Raw genomic sequence first — 19,322 nt, 5'->3', positions numbered from 1 at the left:
TAATTATTTTAAATTTTTTGTAGAGATGGGATCTTGCTATATTGCCCAGGCTGGTCTCAAACCCCTGGTTTCCGGTGATCCTTCTGCCTCAGCCTCCCAAAGCTCTGGGATTACAGGTGTGGGCCATCGTGCCCAGCCAGGAATTTATTTTAAAAAGCAATGTCACCAGGAGATGACAGGGTCAAAACCAACTCACTGCTTAAATTTTCTGATAAAGTCTCACTCCTTCATTCATCTACCCATTCATTCAGCCAACAATTACCTATCACATACCTAATACATGGCAGATGCTGAGGATACAAGATGAACAAGATAGACACGGCCTATGCATTCATGAAGCTTATAGCATACTAGGGAAGACAGGTAACAATAAACTTGGGTCCTAAAGTTAATGTCAATGCTGCTAAATATTTTAAAGTGCCATAGTTTAAAAATGGTTCCCAAGAGTATATTCTCCCATTCAGTAAAATTAACTAAGTCCGAAGAACATTTGCATTTGAAATTAGCTTGTAACAGACAGCATACCCTTCTAATTCAGAGTAGTGTCCCTTTTCTAAATAGAGAACGCATTCAGCCCAGTTTCTAAAAACAACACTGCATATCCAACAAGACTTCAGGCTAAAATATACTTTCCCTCTTTAGTAATGAAACCATTCTAAACAAGTTAAGGCTAAGAATGAAAAAAGAATTCCCAAAGAGATCAGAGTTGTCCAAACAGCAATCAGGAAGAATAAATGCTCAGTCTACGACAATTTGCTTGCATTAGGGGTGTCAGTCTATGAAAGCATTAAAGTACTTGTTCTCTACAAGGAAAATGCAAATACATTTACCCCAGCCACTGTGGGCAAAACACCTTCCTTAAAAGAAAACACTATCCTACATGGCTCCACCACTCACTAGCTGTGTGACCTTGGGCAGTAACTTAACTTCCGTGGGCCTCCATCTGCATGAGCACATATACATACGCTAACTGAATAGGGCTGTGATGAGGATTGGATAAGATAATACACCCAACACTTAGCCCATTGCAGTCCTCAGTATCACAGTGTTGCCTTTATTCTTCCAGTGATTGGATCAAAGCAACCAGGCCGTGCCGTAACATTAAAATCCCATTCCATCAGCACCCTGTGTAGTTAGTAAACTCTTGATATATTGCAGTGATTGGACTGACACTAAAGAATTTACATGTGAGAGGAGGGTAGGAAAAAAACACTAAAGATTGACTGGATTAAAATTAAAGTCTTCCTAAGACAAGTCAGTGCTCAAACCAGTTTAAACTGAATGCCACAGTCAGTCATTAGGTACTGGAGTTAGTATAAGTGCAATTTTTCCTTACTAAAGTTAGCACTAACTTACTCAGAGAGCATGTACTTCAGGTAGTCACAGCACCACCCTATCAAAAAAAGCTTAGTAACCACGCATGAGTCATTTTTGCTCCACTTCATTTATTAATGCTAAGCTTAAGGGTGTCACATCCACAAGACTCAACATCAGCTTCTCTCAAAGAAGAAAGTGTCATAACATATTGCCATGTGAAAGAAAGAAAAAAGGTCAGACTGCAAAATATATGATCCTATTAAATCAAAACAAAAAGAGTGGGTGAGTATGCATGTATGTGGTGTATATCTTCATATACGCAGAAATTTTTAAAACCCAAAAAACTAGGATATATACCAAATCATTAACTGTAATTCCCTTCCACTAGTGTGATCAAAACTATCTATTTTTTTCTTTGGGTTTCCTGTGTTTTTAAAACATTAACCGTGTATTTCCTTTGAACAAGGAAAAAAGTCAATGAAATTTAAAAACAAATATTATTTTGGATCCTAAAAGAGTTCTCCCCAACCCCTGGCTTTTTTTTTTCCCCAATAAAGAGAGATCATGCTGCCATTTTTAGAGCATTCTCACTTAAATAGATGGGAGAATAATACCTTTAATTTAACCAAGAAGCCAAACAAGCTTTGAACTTGAAAAGCTAAAGATTAAAACCAATAATTAAGGTTCAAAATTGCTCCGGGGAAACCAAGTTCTCCTTTTCATACATCTCCTATAACCCAAGGGATTCTCTAGGCAGGTCTAGGCATGAACTTTCCGCAGAGGTGTCGTGGGAAAAGCAGGAAGAGCACACACGAAGTCTCTAAATCCTCCCTCTATTACTTTTATTATTATTGTTATTATTATTATTATTTTTGAGACAGAGTCTCACTCTGTCACCCAGGCTGGAGTGCAGTGGCGAAATCTCAGCTCACTGCAGCCTCAGCCCCAGGCTCAAGCAATTCTTCTGCCTCAGCCTCCTAAGTAGTTGGGATTACAGGTGCAAGCCACCAAGCCCAGCTAATTTTTGTATTTTTAGTAGAGACATGGCTTCACCATGATGGCCAGGCTGGTCTTGACTTCCTGACCTCAAGTGATCCGCCTGCCTCAGCCTCCAAAAGTGCTGGAATTATAGGCGTGAGCTGCCGCGCCCGGCCTCTATTACTTATTAAGTACCAAGAAACCTTGGACAATGACCACCTCTCTCAGAGCCTGAATCTCCTCATGTGTAAAATTGGAAGCATCAAACCCCTAGATGGTTGTGAAGTTGAATTAGATAACTGTTATAAAGCAGTGATCTCTAAATTTTTCTGGCTCTCTACCTTATCTCTAAAAACATATACAGTCAGCCCTCTGTATCCATGGATTCAATCAACCTTGGATTGAAAATGAAACAAAAAAATAAAATAAAATAAAATAAAATAAAATAATCCAACAGTAAAAAAGATACAAATTTAAAAATACAGTATAATAACCATTCACATTATATTAGGTATTATAAGTAATCCAGAGATGATTTAAAAGTATACAGGAGAATGAACATAGGTTATATATTAATATAAATACTATGCCATTTTATATAAGGGACTTATACATTCATGGAGTTTGGTATCCTTGGAGGGTCCTGAAACCAATGCCCCCTTGGATACTGTACATAAATGTGTGCGTGCATATAACTTACAAACTATATAAGCTCTAATTGTGTACTTTTACAGTGTGTATACACATAACCAGAAATTTTGATATGCAAAATAATAATAATAAATAGAAGTTCTAGGCTGGACGCAGTGGCTCATACCTGTAATCCCAGCACTTTGGAGGGCTGAAGCAGGAGGATCACTTGAGCTCAGAAGTTTGAGACCAGCCTGGGCAACATAGTGAGACTCCATCTCAATTGATAAGATTAGACAACTAGATGAACGTTTTCACACTTTCTTCCTGCTTTCCAATGAATTGTCCCAGGTACCCCTTAGGAGGTCCAAAAGCCTGACATCTGATATGCAGTGAAAGGAGACATCTCTTTCTCCATCCCATTCCCCACTGTGCAGAGGAAGGAGCGCTAGCAAGGGCCGACAGCTGACATTAAATTGCCTTCTCTTCTTCCTTCTCTCCTCTTGCAATTCAGAGAGTATTTAACCCTTCTTCAAGGTCTCAAGAATAGTGAACCCTAACAGATTCAGCCATTACAAATGCTCAGCAAGTAGCACATTCCAAGCAAGTTTAGAGACAGACCAGAACAGGAACTGATGTAAACACTACTCTCCAGAGTCATAGAGATCTTTCAGCAACTACTCTGTGAATCTGCAAAGCTTGGGTTAGAATGAGGTTTACCAGATCAGTCGGCTGGGTGCCTGGAGACTGAAGTGGCCCCCAGGTCTTAAAAAGCATGGCTTGGGCCGGGCACGGTGGCTCAAGCCTGTAATCCCAGCACTTTGGGAGGCCGAGAGGGGTGTATCACGAGGTCAGGAGATCGAGACTATCCTGGCTAACACGGTGAAACCCCGTCTCTACTAAAAAATACAAAAAAACTAGCCGGGCGAGGTGGCGGGCGCCTGTAGTCCCAGCTACTCGGGAGGCTGAGGCAGAAGAATGGCGTGAACCCGGGAGGCGGAGCTTGCAGTGAGCTGAGATCCGGCCACTGCACTCCAACCTGGGCAACAGAGTGAGACTCCGTCTCAAAAAAAAAAAAAAAAAGCATGGCTTGTACAAAAATTTTTAACAGCTAACCAAAAAACAAGTCAGATCTAAAATACAGCTGTATGTGAGAAGTGTGTGTACTAGCCAGCTCCCGGGGAGGGGCTTACCTTCAGTATTTCAGGTTCTTTGATATCCAGAGATCTTGTGTTCCAGTGTCGCAGATTTTTATGTAACTTGTGATATTTATGAGCACTTGGTGGTGTAAAAAACCAAATCACGCAAACTGCAGTCATGAATCCAAGGCCAATTCCCAGAAAGAGTCCACTCACATAGTCGGGGAGAGGGAGGATGAGGTACACATAGACACACATTATAAAGAAGCCCAACGTCTTCACTGGCAATTCCGGGTGCTGCACAGCCGAGTCCGCCTCGTCCTCACTGTCAAGGACCACACCATCTTCCGCGAGCACCTCTGGCTTGAGAGGAACATCTGGGGGCTTATCAACTTTACTCTCCCCCTCTATTTCCAAATCGAAGTCCTCAGTGTACAGTTCACAAAACTCTTCATCTTCTTTGCTCACTAAGGCAGACAAAGAACATTTCTCCAGAACTAGAGAACTTGTCTTCAGGCCTAAATCCTTCAGACTGCTCCCCTGGGAACTTTTCAGTTCCATCTCTCTTGCGGGCTCATCAGTGGACTTTGGGTGGTCACTTTTGGGGATGTTGGAATCACTTCCGTAGCCATCCCCCTCAGAATCACACTCCTCCTCCTTGATGCTGTAGTTGTTATTGCTTTCCAAGTGCCCGTTCAAGCTGGACAGATTGGAGAGTTCTGAAGCACTTGAAGATAAGGCTTTGGGCCTATGGCTGCCACTTTCTTCCCCTATAATTTTACTAAGGAGCTGAAAAGGCTCATAGATGACTTCTGAAAGGCGTCGTTTAGTATCTTCAATTTTAGCCTCCATTTCGGGCACTTTAAAAAAGGAACGAGTATCAGAGGGAGAAGTCAGTGGGGAAGAAGGTGCAGTTTTGGAATCTCCACCTGTGTTTCGGGGCTGTGTGAACTGCTTGAACAGGTGTAAGTTTAGTTTGGAATCAGGTGGCTTATAGGACACTGTATCCGACTCCTGCCGGGAGGTGTCCGTGGACAGAGACTTGACTAATGTCTTCATCAAGTGCCTGTGCCTTGGGGGGTGTGGGGATTCTTTTGGCTCCACCTCGGTCGACAGGGACTTCACAAGGCTCATGAAGGGTTTTGCACTGGAAAGGGTGGAGGTTGAGGCACTGGATGAGAGGATGGGAGACTTAGAAGGAGAGGACAATGGGGAGGAGGAACTGGTTTTCTGCTCAGAAAGGGATGACACACTGGGAGAGCTAGCTAAGGGTCCCAACAAAGACGACCCTGGGGACAGAGCCAATGGCACTGTACTTAATACTTGTGCTGCTGGAAGAGGGGACTCCAACAGCTTTACAGTGTTCTTGGAGACGGGCAAAATGGCAGGGGCCTGGGACACAGACAGTCCATCTGCCAGAACAGGCGAGGCAGCCGGGCCGGCGGGGTCATGGCCAACCTGGGGTTCAAGATAGAGGTCTTCCTTGGCTTCCAGCCCTGTTACAATGCTTTGGTCATCCAGCCCCTCCTCAAACCACTCCCTGAACTCCTCCTCCTCTTCCTCCTCCTCCTCGCCGGATGCCGAGAAGTGAATGGCGATGGTATCTCGGGACACGGACCTCTGCACGTGCACTTTAGGGGCTGATGGTTTTGGCATGTCAGTGGTTTTCTCGGCATGGCGACCATTCAGACTTGTCATTGCCGGCTTCACAAGGGCTCAGGCTCTGTGAAAAGAGTGAGAAAGCCAGAAGTCAGAGAGCAGTTTCTCCACAGGAGACACTGTCATGTGTAGATAGGAGCCCAGATGAAGCTGTTTAAGTGGTGATTATGCTTTTACTTGGCAGATGTCCATCGGTTTTCACTTCAATGGGTTTAATGGTTTAATTTTCACTAAATTCCAGTTAGGCACTCTTTTACGAGCAAACTACATAACCAATGTTATAAATGCCATACAATCTGTCTTACTTCACAATACCTGAATAATCGTTTCCTCCCTTTTAACTGGTTAATTTTTACCAACAATTCTCTATCTTAAGCCTTGAAATACCTGAACAATATGATGTTACCAGCATTGCTTCAGAAGTCCAATAGGATAAAATGTAGCATCCTGTTGAGTTTGAGGATCTTGGAAGAAAAATTTCACTAGGGGTCTTCTAGCAGTAACAAGCTAACCCAGGAGGGGTATTGCTTTCACTGCAATTTTCACAGCAATCCTAACAATTATTTGGCTTGCATCTCCCAACTTCCTGCTATGGCAAATAAGTAGCAAAGTATCCAAATGTGGAAATCTGTAAACTAATTGCCATGACCTGTTGGCCTCCTCAAATGGTAGGGACCATTAAGACCAGAGTATTTAGGCAGCCATGAAGACATGGCCACATTCTGAGGCTTCAGGATAAAGCAAACATATTTTAAACTGAATGCAAGATTCCTGTGTCAGGAAAATGAAGTATCACTGCTGTAACCCACCACCAACCAAGAACTCTACCAAGGACCCTGGTGAGAGACATGGAAGCTATGCTTTCTGCCCTTCTGGAGCTTAATAGCTGATTGCTCCTTTCTGGAGCTTAGCTGGAACAAAGTCAGACACCTGAAAAGCTGGGCAGCAAAACGAGATGCCATGCCCACCTTGTGACATGGTACATTCCAACTCTCTTTATTCATGTATGGCCCATTTACTGGGCACGAGCCCTAATTACGTAAAAATTAAGACCACACCTGGACAGAGACACGTAAAAAGAGCCAAGACACAGGGCACACTTCAGGAGTTCTGAGGAGGATGACACCTGTGTGGGAGGTGGGACACCCAACAGGTCTTTGGAACTGATGGGTGAGTTGTAGTGGGATGAGCATGATTAGGCAGAGGGAAGGGACAAGGGCATGAGGATGGCAAAGGGCATGATGGGTGCAGCCACCTGGCTCTATCCTGTTTCCAGGACACAGGGTGGATGTGGGCAGCAGTGGGAGGCCACTGAGACAAGCGGGGCATCGTGGGGCAGTGGAAAGAGCACCCAGCTTGGACCCAGGACATAGGATCTCCAGTACTTGTCTTTCTAAGCTGACTCTGTGGGACGTTCAACAAGCCAGGGCCTCTCGATGTCCCAGTACCTTCGTCTGTAAAATGGAGCTAGATCTACAGTCCTTTCCAAATTTAAAACCCTACATGTTTATGTTTACAGGTGACTGTATCCAACCCAACACAACACACTTACAAGTAATCTACCGCAATCAACATTATGTGCCTTATTTCTTTAATTTGAAGAGCTCCTAATTTAAGCCTTCTGCTAAATATTCAGGTTCAAAATGCTGGCAACAGATACTATCAACAAAAGAAATCATAAAACGGGTAGGGGAATAGGGGGGTTTGGGAAACAGTGATCCTGGATCACTAGAAGGAGGAAATATTCCAAGGATGACAAGAATTACATTCGAGGGTCCAGGTGCACCATGGACTCAAGCTGAAACTACACAGTTTCAGTATCAAATATTTGAGAGAAGTTACTCATAGAAACATTCATACATAGTTTTGTCCAGGCTCATTTGTGACCCTCAGGCTTTCCTATCCTGAATCCAGGAAAACGGAATGAACTCTATCCACCAACAAAGCAATTTAAATCCAGGAACTGGCAGCAGCCAGAAAAACACAGTCTTGGGTGCAGGACAATCCTTCCCTGTTATCTTAAGCTAAGGAGTTTGTAGGCTTAGTGAGAAGAAAAATACCAGAAGCAACATATGTTTTTCATTTAACTATCACCTAGTTTTATAAGGGCAATTTAAAAAGAAAATTATAGAGGTAATTTAAAAAGAAAGTTTGGTATTTGATATTTCTCGGTGGGCTGAAAAACAAACTCATTTAAATTGCTTTCATAACATAAAAGGATGGTATATAACGCTCTGCTGTTCTGAGGCTGCTTCACCCGCAGCAGTGGCTGTAAATGAAGGTAACTGTGGGCATAAGCCCAAGTACAAAGTGCATGATTTTGAGGTTGAACAGAGTGAGTTGGTCCTTCAGGAACCAGGGCAAGAGTGGAGAGGCCCGTCTGCAGTTGAGGGTAGGAAGGCCTGGGAATCCAAGGGCAAAGTCAGGCCCAGTCTAGCGCCAAAGGGTGAAAACAGCAGTGTGTTCAGAAGCCTGCGGTCTCAGCAGTCAGGCCAGGTCCCAGGGAACAAAAAGCTGGCACTTGCTCAGGAAGCAGAGTTATTTTTTGTGTGGATGTCACCAGGGCCCTGCTTGCCTAATCCTCCACACATTTGGGCCCTCTGACTGGCCAGGTAAAGCGACCTCTGATCAGACTGGGCCGACAGAGCCAAAGGTGGGCCCCAGGGAGCGCTGGGTGTCAGGTGGCCAGATGGGGGCAGGCTCTGGCTCACTGTTGTTATTATCCTCCAGGGCTCACTCAGACAGTGGCCTCAGAGGTTCATAGTAAATGCTCCTAAACCCACACTGACCAAAGCCTGGCTCTACTTCTCTAGATTTTTACTAAAATAAGCCACACAGGGTCGGAGCATTACTACTGCTCTTTAAATACAATAAAATGTCCAGGCTTCTGTTTGCTCATCTGCAAAATGAGGGGATCAGGCTAGATAAACAAAGGCTGCTTCCAGGCCCCATACTGCTGAGTAATTGAGTGTACTAGAACCAGAGGCCGTGGTTTGGGCACTAGACAACCTATCAAGTGGTCAGTGTCTCTGCCTCCTCCTGGGGACCACTCCAAGCTTCCTTTTCTCTCTGTCCTCCCAATGGCTGGCTGCTAAGGCCAACTGAGCCGACCATCCCACAGCCACAGCCATGCAGGACAGCCGAGGCCAAGAGGAAGGACCTGATTGAGCCCAGGAAGACTACATGGCTTGTCCAAAGGCACAGCACTGACAACTTGGGCTTCCTGACACTGAGGCCTGATGCCCTTCTGCTGCGGCAGGGTGCCTTCTCAAACATGTCATACACGCTCTTTATTCCTGCTTTGTCCCAGCCTTTGTACCTGCCCTCTGTGCTCCGTCATGGACAGCTCGCTTACAAGCTAAGACCTCAGTTCTCAACCAGCAGCATGTGACTGGTCACACTGAGAAATGAAAGGTCTCATTATCCATCTGACAATCTGGTACCATATAAAATGGCTAGCCTCCTGCCCTCTACTCCTGAAACTCAATTATACCCAGGCTCAAAAAAAGAGACAAGCTTCTCTCCAGCCCTCAGGAACTGAAAGGCCAAAAAAGAAAGCTTCCTTCTCAACAGTCTCTTTTTCCCATAGTTCCAGCAGACTACAAGCCCTTGGGTTTTAACACTGACCCCTCATGCCTTGTGATGGGAAGGGGGGCTGTAGCTCATGTTGTCGACAGGCTCCCATAGGTATCATTTCCTGCTGGAGAGGTGTTTAAGCAAAAGTCTGACATGATCAAAGTGGTACGCAAAATTAATCACGTCCCGTCCCAGAATGGATGAGAGCGGCGGAGGCAACATGGAAAAACAGGACTGGAGTCTGGTGTCTGGGAAGGCAGGCTCCATTATCAGGCCCACAATTCTGCTGAACACAACTAACAATGAATACATTGAAAAAAAAATTTCTGAACGGCTGGGCACGGTGGCTCACGCCTGTAATTCCAGCTATTAGGGAGGCTGAGGCACAAGAACTGCTTGAACCCATGAAGCAGAGGTTTCAGTGAGCTGAGACTGTGGCACTGCACCCCAGCTTGGGTGACAGAGTAAAACTCTGTCTCAAGGAAAAAAAAAAATCCTCTGTGAGGCTTTGTAGCTTCAAGAACTGAGCAAGGAGTAACAGTGCAGAAACTAAAGAAAACAGGAACCCCAGGGATGAGCTCTAGAGAAGCCACCTTGCCCTCAAGCACAGCCCAGCCTGGCGAAGGACACTTTCACTTTTTTTTTTTTTTTTTTAAAGACAGACTCTGGCTCTGTCACCCAGGCTGGAGTGCAGTGGCACAATCTCGGCTCATTGCAACCTCCGCCTCACGGGTTCAAGTGATTCTCCTGCCTCTGGCTCCCAAGTAGCTGGGACTACAGGCACCCGCCACCACACCTGGCTAATTTTTGTATTTTTAGTAGAAATGGGGTTTCACCGTATTGGCCAGGCTGGTCTTGAACTCCTGACCTTGTGATCCACCCATCTTGGCCTCCCAAAGTGCTGGGATTACAGGCATGAGCCACCACACCTGGCGGCCTTTCACTTTAACAGCCTCCTGAGCAGAAGTCAACACCCAGGGCTGGCCAGCGTGGAACACCAACTGGAGACTCTTCCTCAAGGAGCCAGGACACCAAAGGACTACAACTACCTGGTAACAGCTGAACCAGAAGCAAACCAGGCCTCACTTAGACTGGAGGCCTAGGTTTGCTTCCTCTGAAAGAACCAGGGAATCTCAAACCATGAGCTTTCGAGGTGGTCTTGGACCAGAAATATCTCCAGGGACCTGGCAGAAGAAATTATCTCCCCACAAAAGCAAAGCACTTTCTTTTTTTTTTTTTTTTTTTTTGAGACGGAGTCTTGCTCTGCCGCCCAGGCTGGAGTGCAGTGGCCGGATCTCAGCTTACTGCAAGCTCCGCCTCCTGGGCTTACGCATTCTCCTGCCTCAGCCTCCCAAGCAGCTGGGACTACAGGCGCCCGCCTCGTCGCCCGGCTAGTTTTTTGTATTTTTAGTAGAGACGGGTTTCATCATGTTAGCCAGGATGGTCTCGATTTCCTGACCTCGTGATCCGCCCGTCTCGGCCTCCCAAAGTGCTGGGATTACAGGCTTGAGCCACCGCGCCCGGGCAAAAGCAAAGCACTTTCATCTGAAGCCTCAAGTTATTCCTAGAAATATTTTCTCCAATACAAGGAATGGTAAGAACATAACCAAAGGTAACCAAGCAGGTGAGGAAACAAGAATAAGGACCAGCAGAAATAGAACATGACAGAAAAATAAGGACTTCGGATAATGGAATTATCAGGCATAGACTTGTTTTTACAAGTATGCATCAAGATGAGTTTAAAATATCTACAGGGAGGCCAGGCATGGTGGCTCACGCCTGTAATCCCAGCATTTGGGAGGCTGAGGTGGGTGGATCTCTTGAGGTCAGGAGTTCGAGACCAGCCTGGCCAACATGGCAAAACCTCATCTCTACTAAAAATACAAAAATTAGCTTGGCGTGGTGGCACATGCCTGTAATTCAAGCTACTCAGGAGGCTGAGGCACAAGAATCACTTGAAACCGGGAAAAGGAGGTTGCGGTAAACTGAGATTGGGCCACTGCACTGCAGCCTGGGCAATAGAGTGAGACTCTGTCTCTAACATAACATAACATAACATAACATAACATAAAATATCTATAGGGAGAATCACAGGCAAGCAGACCAGTTTTAAGGCTATTCTGGCAGCCTGAGCATGAGGTAAGAAATGCCTAACCTAGAGGAGTGGATGTGGAGCTGGCAAGAAAAGGCAGATGGAAAGAGAAGGAAAAGAATGAAACAATAGGACCAGATGGAAGGTTGGAAAGGAAAAGAAAACATGAGCAACAGTCTAAATTGACTGAAGTCACTAAAGAGATAAGTCTAGTTCCCGTGAAGGCAGGCAGGGGAGATAAGGGACATGGTATGCAGGTAATGCTCCTCCCCTCCCCCACTCAGAGATGTCCACATCCTAGTCCCTAAAACCTGTGAATCTGATACTTTCCATGGCAACAGAGATTTTACAGATATGATTGAGATGGAAAGATTATCCTGGATTGCCTGGGTGGGCCCAATGTAGTCACAAGTGCCCTTAAAAGATAAGAGGAAGGTAGAAACTCAGAGAAGGCGATGTGAAGCAGAAGCAGACATCAAAATAATGAGAGGAAGGAGCATGAGCCAAGGAATGCGGGTGGCCTATGGAGGGGAAGAAAATATCTGCAAATCATTTATCTGATAAGGGGTTAATATCCAAAAACTATAAAGAACTTGAATAACAACTTGACACCTTATACGAAAATTAACTCAAGACGGATTAAAGACTTAAATGAAAAACCCCCAAACTATAAAAACCCTAGAAGAAAAACTAGGCAATACCATTCATGACATAGGCACAGACAAAGATTTCATGATGAAAACATCAAAAGCAATTGCAACAAAAGCAAAAACTGACAAATGGAATCTAATTAAACTAAAGAGCTTCTGCACAGCAAAAGAAACTATCATCAGAGTGAACAGGCAACCTACAGAATGGGAGAAAATTTTTGTGATCTATCCATCTGACAAAGGTCTAATATCCAGAATCTACAAGGAACTTAGACAAATGTACAAGAAAAAAAACCCATTAAAAAATGGGCAAAGGACATGAATAGACACTTCTCAAAGGACATTTATGCAGCCAAAAAACATATGAAAAAAGCTAAACACCATTGATCATTAGAGAAATGCAAATCAAAACCACAATGAGATACCATCTCACACCAGTCAGATGGCAATTACTAAAAAGTCGAGAGAAAACAGATGCTGGTGAGACTGTGGAGAACTAGGAACACTTATACCCTGTTGGTGGGAATATAAATTAGTTCAACCACTGTGGAAGATAGTGTGGCAATTTCTCAAAGACCTAGAACCAGAAATACCAGTTGACCCAGCAATGCCATTACTAGGTATATACCCAAAGGAATATAAATCATTCTCTTATAAAGATACATGCACACAAATGTTCACTGCAGCATTATTCACAATAGCAAAGACATAGAATCAACCCAAATGCCCATCAATGATAGACTGGACTAAAAAAAAATGCGGCACACGTACACCATGGAATACTATGCAGCCATCAAAGGAAATGAGATCATGTCCTTTGCAGGGACATGGATGGAGCTGGAAGCCACTATCCTCAGCAAACACAGGAACAGAAAACAAAACACCGCATGCTCTTACTTATAAGTAGGACCTGAACAATGAGAACACATGGACACAGAAAGGAATAACACACATTGGGGCCTGTCAGGGGGCAGGGGGCAGGGGACGGGGGTGGGAAGAGGGAGAGCATCAGGATAAATAGCTAATGCATGTGGGGGTTAACACCTAGGTTGATAGGTGCAGCAAACCAGCATGGCACACATTTATCTATGTTTGTTAACATAGGTACGTCCTGCACACGTATCCTGGAACTTAAAATTAAATTACATTTTTTTAAAAATGGGCAAAGGACTTGAAGAGACAATTCTCCAAAAAGACATACAAATGGCCAACAAGCACATGCACAGATGCTCCACATCACTAGTTATTAGGAAAATGCAATTAAAACCACAATGAGATATCACTCCACATCCAATAGGATGGCTACAATTAAAAAAGAAGAAGAGGCCGGGCGCGGTGGCTCAAGCCTGTAATCCCAGCACTTTGGGAGGCCGAGACGGGCGGATCACGAGGTCAGGAGATCGAGACCATCCTGGCTAACACGGTGAAACCCCGTCTCTACTAAAATACAAAAAACTAGCTGGCGAGGTGGCGGGCGCCTGTAGTCCCAGCTGCTCGGGAGGCTGAGGCAGGAGAATGGCGTGAACCCGGGAGGCGGAGCTTGCAGTGAGCTGAGATCCGGCCACTGCACTCCATCCGGGCGACAGAGCGAGACACCGCCTCAAAAAAAAAAAAAAAAGAAGAAGAAGAAAAGAAGTGTTGGCAAGGTTGTACAGAAATTAGAGCATTTGTGCACTATTGACAAGACTGTAAAATGGTACAACTGGTATGGAAGTTTCTCAAAAAGTTAAAAATAGAACTACCATATAATCCTCCAATCCCACTTCTGGGTATATTTAAAGGTGTCAAGTTGTTTGTTATATATCCAAAAGAATTGAAAGCAGTGTCTCAAAAAGATATTTGCACACCCATGTTCACGTGGCATTTTGGACAATAGCCAAGAGGTAGATGCCACCCAAGTGTCCACTAACAGATGAATGGACAAACACAAGGGAGTATTATTTGCCTTAAAAGGAAGGAAATCCTGTCACATGCTACTACATGGATGAACCTTGAGGACATTAGGCTAAGTGAAATAAGCTGACTAGTCACATAAAGACAAATACTGTATGATTCCACTTACAAGAGGTATCTGAAGTAGCCAAATTCATAGAAACAGAAACTGGAATGAAGATTACCACGGGCTGGCGGAGGAGGAAATGGGGAGATGTTGTTTAATGGATACAGAATTTCAGTTTTGTAAGATGAAGAAGTTCTGGAGATTGGTTGTACAACAATGTGAATATACTTAACACTACTGAACTTAAAAATGGTTAAAATGGTAAAATTTTGCTATATGCATTTTACCATAATTAAAACTAAAATTTGAAGGCCAGTATATGTGCAGGTTAGTTACATTTAAAAAAGCAAAAACTGGCCAGGTGCAGCGGCTCACGCCTGTAATCCCAGCACTTTGGGAGGCTGAGGTGGGCAGATCACGAGGTCAAGAGATTGAGACCATCCTGGCCAACCTGGGGAAACCCATCTCTACTAAAAATACAAAAATTAGCTGGGCGTGGTGGTGGGGGCCTGTAATCCCAGCTACTCGGGAGGCTGAGGCAGGAGAATCGCTTGAACCTGGGAGTCATAGGTTGCAGTAAGCTGAGATCGCGCCACTGCACTCCAGTCTGGCAACAGAGCGAGACTCCAACTCAAAAAAAAAAAAGGCAAAAATTGAGGTCAAGATGGGAGGACTGCTTAAGGCTAGGAGTTTGAGACCAGCCTGGTCACACAGGAGACCCATCACTATTTTTTTTTTTTTTTTTTTTTTTTTTTTTGAGGCGGAGTCTCGCTCTGTCGCCCGGACTGGAGTGCAGTGGCCGGATCTCAGCTCACTGCAAGCTCCGCCTCCCGGGTTTACGCCATTCTCCATTCTCCTGCCTCAGCCTCCCGAGTAGCTGGGACTACAGGCGCCCGCCACCTCGCCCGGCTAGTTTTTGTATTTTTAGTAGAGACGGGGTTTCACTGTGTTAGCCAGGATGGTCTCGATCTCCTGACCTCGTGATCCGCCCGTCTCGGCCTCCCAAAGTGCTGGGATTACAGGCTTGAGCCACCGCGCCCGGCCACTATTTTTTTTTAATAAATAATATAAAATTTTAAAAGATTTCGTTCTTCAAAACTATAAAGAAATAATACTCTGAACTACTTATGCCAACTAAAACAATTCTATTCAAAAACCTCACATTGTTCTTTAGAGTTTACACTACAGTGTGGTTAAGTTCTAAGATAATAGATGTAAATGTATTTATGCTCACATACATTTGGTGGGGAGGAGGGGGCTGGTGTGGGGGAGGCTATTTAGAGCCAAATGCTCTCTAAACCTTAGCCTTGCTCAGGTATGTTTCCAGAAAGCAGGATGTCTCAAACTCTTCTGCTGATGGGTCCTTCCTAAGGACACTGCCAGAATCCTCCCTTAAGGTTGCTAACCCTATGAAGAAGGTCATCTCTCCCACTAAGACTGAGAAAGCCTCTAACAAGGGCTTCTCTCTCCAGAATTTATGTAGGATTCTGTTCTGCCTAGTTTACAAATGAGTAGCTGCCTTCTAACTTGAACTCATACAAAACAAAGGCCTCAAATGGGAGCCAACTGCGCTCTCTATCAGTGGAGTCAGAGTGAGCATACAAAACATCAATGAAGTTGATTTGCTTTCTAGTCACCCAAAAAGGTCATCATCATTAATTAGGCCATGAAAAACCAATCGACAATAAATCAGACTGTATAATAAAAAAATGAAGAGCCATTTCAAGACACAATATTAGCATTGATTACTTCCAAGATAATAACCTCACCAAATCTGGCTTTTTTTTTTTTTTTTTGTTAACTTTTTTTCTTTGGTCTCATTTTCTACTAATAACTGCCCTTCCTAGCTCTATCTGTCCTTGAAACAATTCAATCCTGGGGTCCTAGAATCAGAGCCATAAAAAGAGAAGATGGTTCCTTCCAGGCCACTCAATTATCAACAACACCTGTTTGTTCATAGCAAACACACTAGGCCAAATAGTAGTGTGGCCATTAACATTATTTACTTCTAATTCATATACTAGATTAGAGGAAGTACTGGAGGAAGGAATGAGAGACAGAGTAAGGCAAGGAGGGAAGAAAGCAAATTTCATTAAAAATGGAACTAGCCTCCAGATACAGTAAGCATGGTAACACAGCATCTTTTTTTTTTTTTTTTTTTTTTTTTTTTTTTTTTTTTGAGATGGAGTTTCACTCTTATTGCCCAGGCTGGAGGGCAATGGCGCGATCTCAGCTCACTGCAACCTCCAGTTCCCAGGTTGAAGCAATTCTCCTGCCTCAGCCTCCAGAGGAGCTGGGATTACAAGCGCCTGCCACAACACCTGGCTAATGTTTTCTATTTTTAGTAGAGATGGGGTTTCACCATGTTGGCCAGGAGGCCAAGGCAGGTAACACAGCATCTGAAGGGGCAAGCCTGGTGTGGAGTGTGCTTCCTTTCTCGAGACCATTCCTAATCCTTCAAGGTCATTATTAACACTCTTTGTCTTTGTAAAATTCAGCCTGTTAGGCATTTGCTGCCTCTGAACAAGCTTGCATTTGGACATCTGATGTATGAGTACCATCTGCTAGCTTGGGCTATGTCAGTCAACAGTTTCAATCCAAAAGCTCCTGGCAGAGGAAAAAGGGCAAGCTGCATTCTATTGCAGAGGATGTCTTAATACCTCTTACCTGTGCATTTTTTAATAGGAGTTGGTTTTGTAAAAAGGAGGGAAAAGGCTACAAGATTCTGTATTTTTCTGCCTTGATGCCACAGAGCAAACAGTGAATCTGGTCAAAACCAACCAGGGCAGGAAGGTCTGATTTAGCTTACAAATCTCAAGTACATCTTAATAGCTATCCCTTGATTCATTTAAATTCAATGAAGCAGCTGGGAATTGCCAGCAGCCATTCTAATCTGTTAATACTCCACCTCACAAACAAAAATCAATAATACATTGTAGATAATGAACTAGCTCTAGCCTTAGTTTCATTTAAAGAAAAAAGACAAGACTCTATCTTCAGTACCGGCAAGAAACTTCGAAATCCTTTGCAATTAGTGTTTAGGTTCCCAGGCTCCTACTCACCATCTCTTCCAACCCAGCAGGGTCCTGCACCACCACCAACAGCACAGGGTTTAGACTAAGAAACTAGCATGTCCACTCTCTTCCACCACGGCACAGACCTTTTACCTGCCATGAAGAAAGCCCACTTTAGGAAGGGTGCCACATCCCAGAGGAAAAGGGGGTTTGAAAGCACCAACACAAGTAGAATTTTGCTTTATAGATTGCTAGACGGTTCAAATATCAAAATCAAATTCAATTCACATATAACTCATTGAAAACCAGGTTCAGCAAAACCATACAAGGCCTGTGGAGGTCTATAAAACATAATAATGGGCCGGGTGCGGTGACTAACATCTGTCATCTCAGTACTTTGGAAGGCTGAGGCGGACAGATCAGGAGGTCAAGAGATCGAGACCATCCTGGCTAACACGGTGAAACCCCGGCTCTACTAAAAATACAAAAAGTTGGCCGGGTGCGGTGGCTCAAGCCTGTAATCCCAGCACTTTGGGAGGCCGAGACGGGCGGATCACGAGGTCAGGAGATCGAGACCATCCTGGCTAACACGGTGAAACCCCGTCTCTACTGAAAAATACAAAAAACTAGCCGGGCGAGGTGGCGGCGCCTGTATTCCCAGCTACTCCGGAGGCTGAGGCAGGAGAATGGCGTAAACCAGGAGGCAGAGCTTGCAGTGAGCTGAGATCGGCCACTGCACTCCAGCCCGGGCGAGAGCGAGACTCCGTCTCAAAAAAAAAAAAAAAATACAAAAAGTTGGCTGGGCATGGTGGTGGGCACCTGTAGTCAAGAATGAATGACCAGTCTTGACCTCTGGTCAAGAATGAATATTATTAGGCCGGGCGCGGTGGCTCAAGCCTGTAATCCTAGCACTTTGGGAGGCCGAGACGGGCGGATCACGAAGTCAGGAGATCGAGACCATCCTGACTAACACGGTGAAACCCCGTCTCTACTAAAAACTACAAAAAACTAGCCGGGCGAGGTGGCGGCGCCTGTAGTCCCAGCTACTCGGGAGGCTGAGGCAGGAGAATGGCGTGAACCCGGGAGGCGGAGCTTGCAGTGAGCTGAGATCCGGCCACAGCACTCCAGCCTGGGTGACAGCGCGAGACTCCGTCTCAAAAAAAAAAAAAAAAAAAAAAATGAATATTATTTTAAATTTCTGCCCATTCAATGGGCAGAGAAAAGGTATCTCAATGCTTTGATAGTCACTTCATACTTTTCCTTCATTTGCTTCTCTTCTTCTGTTAACTGGTCATTCATATTTCTTGCCCAAGGACTTTTATTATTCACTTCTTTATCAAGGATAGTTAATACTTTGTCCATTGTGTGTGTTCCAGATATTTCCTTCCATCTCTGACTTGCCTTTTAATAGTATGGGTTTTTGCTTTTTCTAAATATACGAAGTTTTACATTTTGAGATGTTGAAGCTCTCTATCTTTTTCTTTATGGATTCTGGGTTTTATAGCTTCCTGAGGAAGCCTTCCCATTCCATCAGCATAAAAACATTTGTCTTTGAAATCTTTTTAGAAAACACTGACCAAAGGTATATAACAGACATATTGCTCTGTTTCCCATACAAGGATCTAAATTTTAACTTTGGAAAAACTGACTGATATGGACAATCATTTCTCTGTATTTTCTAGCTATAATAAACTGTAAAGCAATTGAATTTATTCCTTTCAAATCATATTAGTAAATTAGACAACCTAGCTTCCATCGAGGTTGATCACTGGCCATTCAGCTTCTCCATGTGAGGAAGGTATTTCAGATTAATTCTTCAAAAACTGAGAAAACTCTTTGCGAACTCAAAAAAATTAGCCATTTCCCCCAGCCAAAAACACTACTTTTCACACAGGCATCAGCAGACTTAACCTTGATATAGGGCAGTAAATTTGCCAAGTGTAATCTTACATCAGAATTTTATTTATAGGTAAGGCATCTGAGGCCCAAAGAAGATAATTTTTTAAAAACCAGGTTTAAGATGTGTGCATGCATGTGTGCACGTGTATATGTGCATGTACGTGTGCCACGTGTGTGTAGGGGAAAGAACGGGACTGAGGAAAATAGGAATTGATGGGAGAAATAAGAGAAGGCATGGTGGAAGGTTTCCCAGGGGCCCTGTGTGAGCTGGCCCATGGAGACCTGACAAAGTGCCCTGCCAAGACAAAGTAGAGAGTACCTTCTAAGTGGAAGACAGAGCAGAAGAAAAGGAACAGAGGCAAGAAAACC

The 19,322-nt window shown here is 44.2% G+C and overlaps 1 protein-coding gene across 5 annotated transcripts in view; it reads right to left on the bottom strand.

Annotated features, from left to right (window-relative positions):
• The window catches only part of TEX2 (testis expressed 2), a 127,150-nt gene that overhangs the window by 65,839 nt on the left and 41,989 nt on the right, over nucleotides 1–19,322 (bottom strand). For all 5 annotated transcript variants that reach the window (XR_004430737.1, XM_033183974.1, XM_033183977.1 and 2 more), the window contains exon 2: nucleotides 4,119–5,787. Coding sequence is in view for 4 of the 5 variants with exons in the window: in XM_033183974.1 (XP_033039865.1) it covers nucleotides 4,119–5,762 (1,644 nt within the window). In the remaining variant the exon portion in view is untranslated. The remainder of the gene's footprint in view (nucleotides 1–4,118; nucleotides 5,788–19,322) is intronic.

The sequence above is a fragment of the Trachypithecus francoisi genome, unplaced genomic scaffold (genome assembly GCF_009764315.1).
Source record: "Trachypithecus francoisi isolate TF-2019V2 unplaced genomic scaffold, Tfra_2.0 Lachesis_group20, whole genome shotgun sequence".
NCBI classification, from domain to species: domain Eukaryota; kingdom Metazoa; phylum Chordata; class Mammalia; order Primates; family Cercopithecidae; genus Trachypithecus; species Trachypithecus francoisi.
The sequence above is the reverse complement of the archived record's forward strand: the minus strand, read 5'-3'. Positions and strand labels throughout refer to the sequence as shown.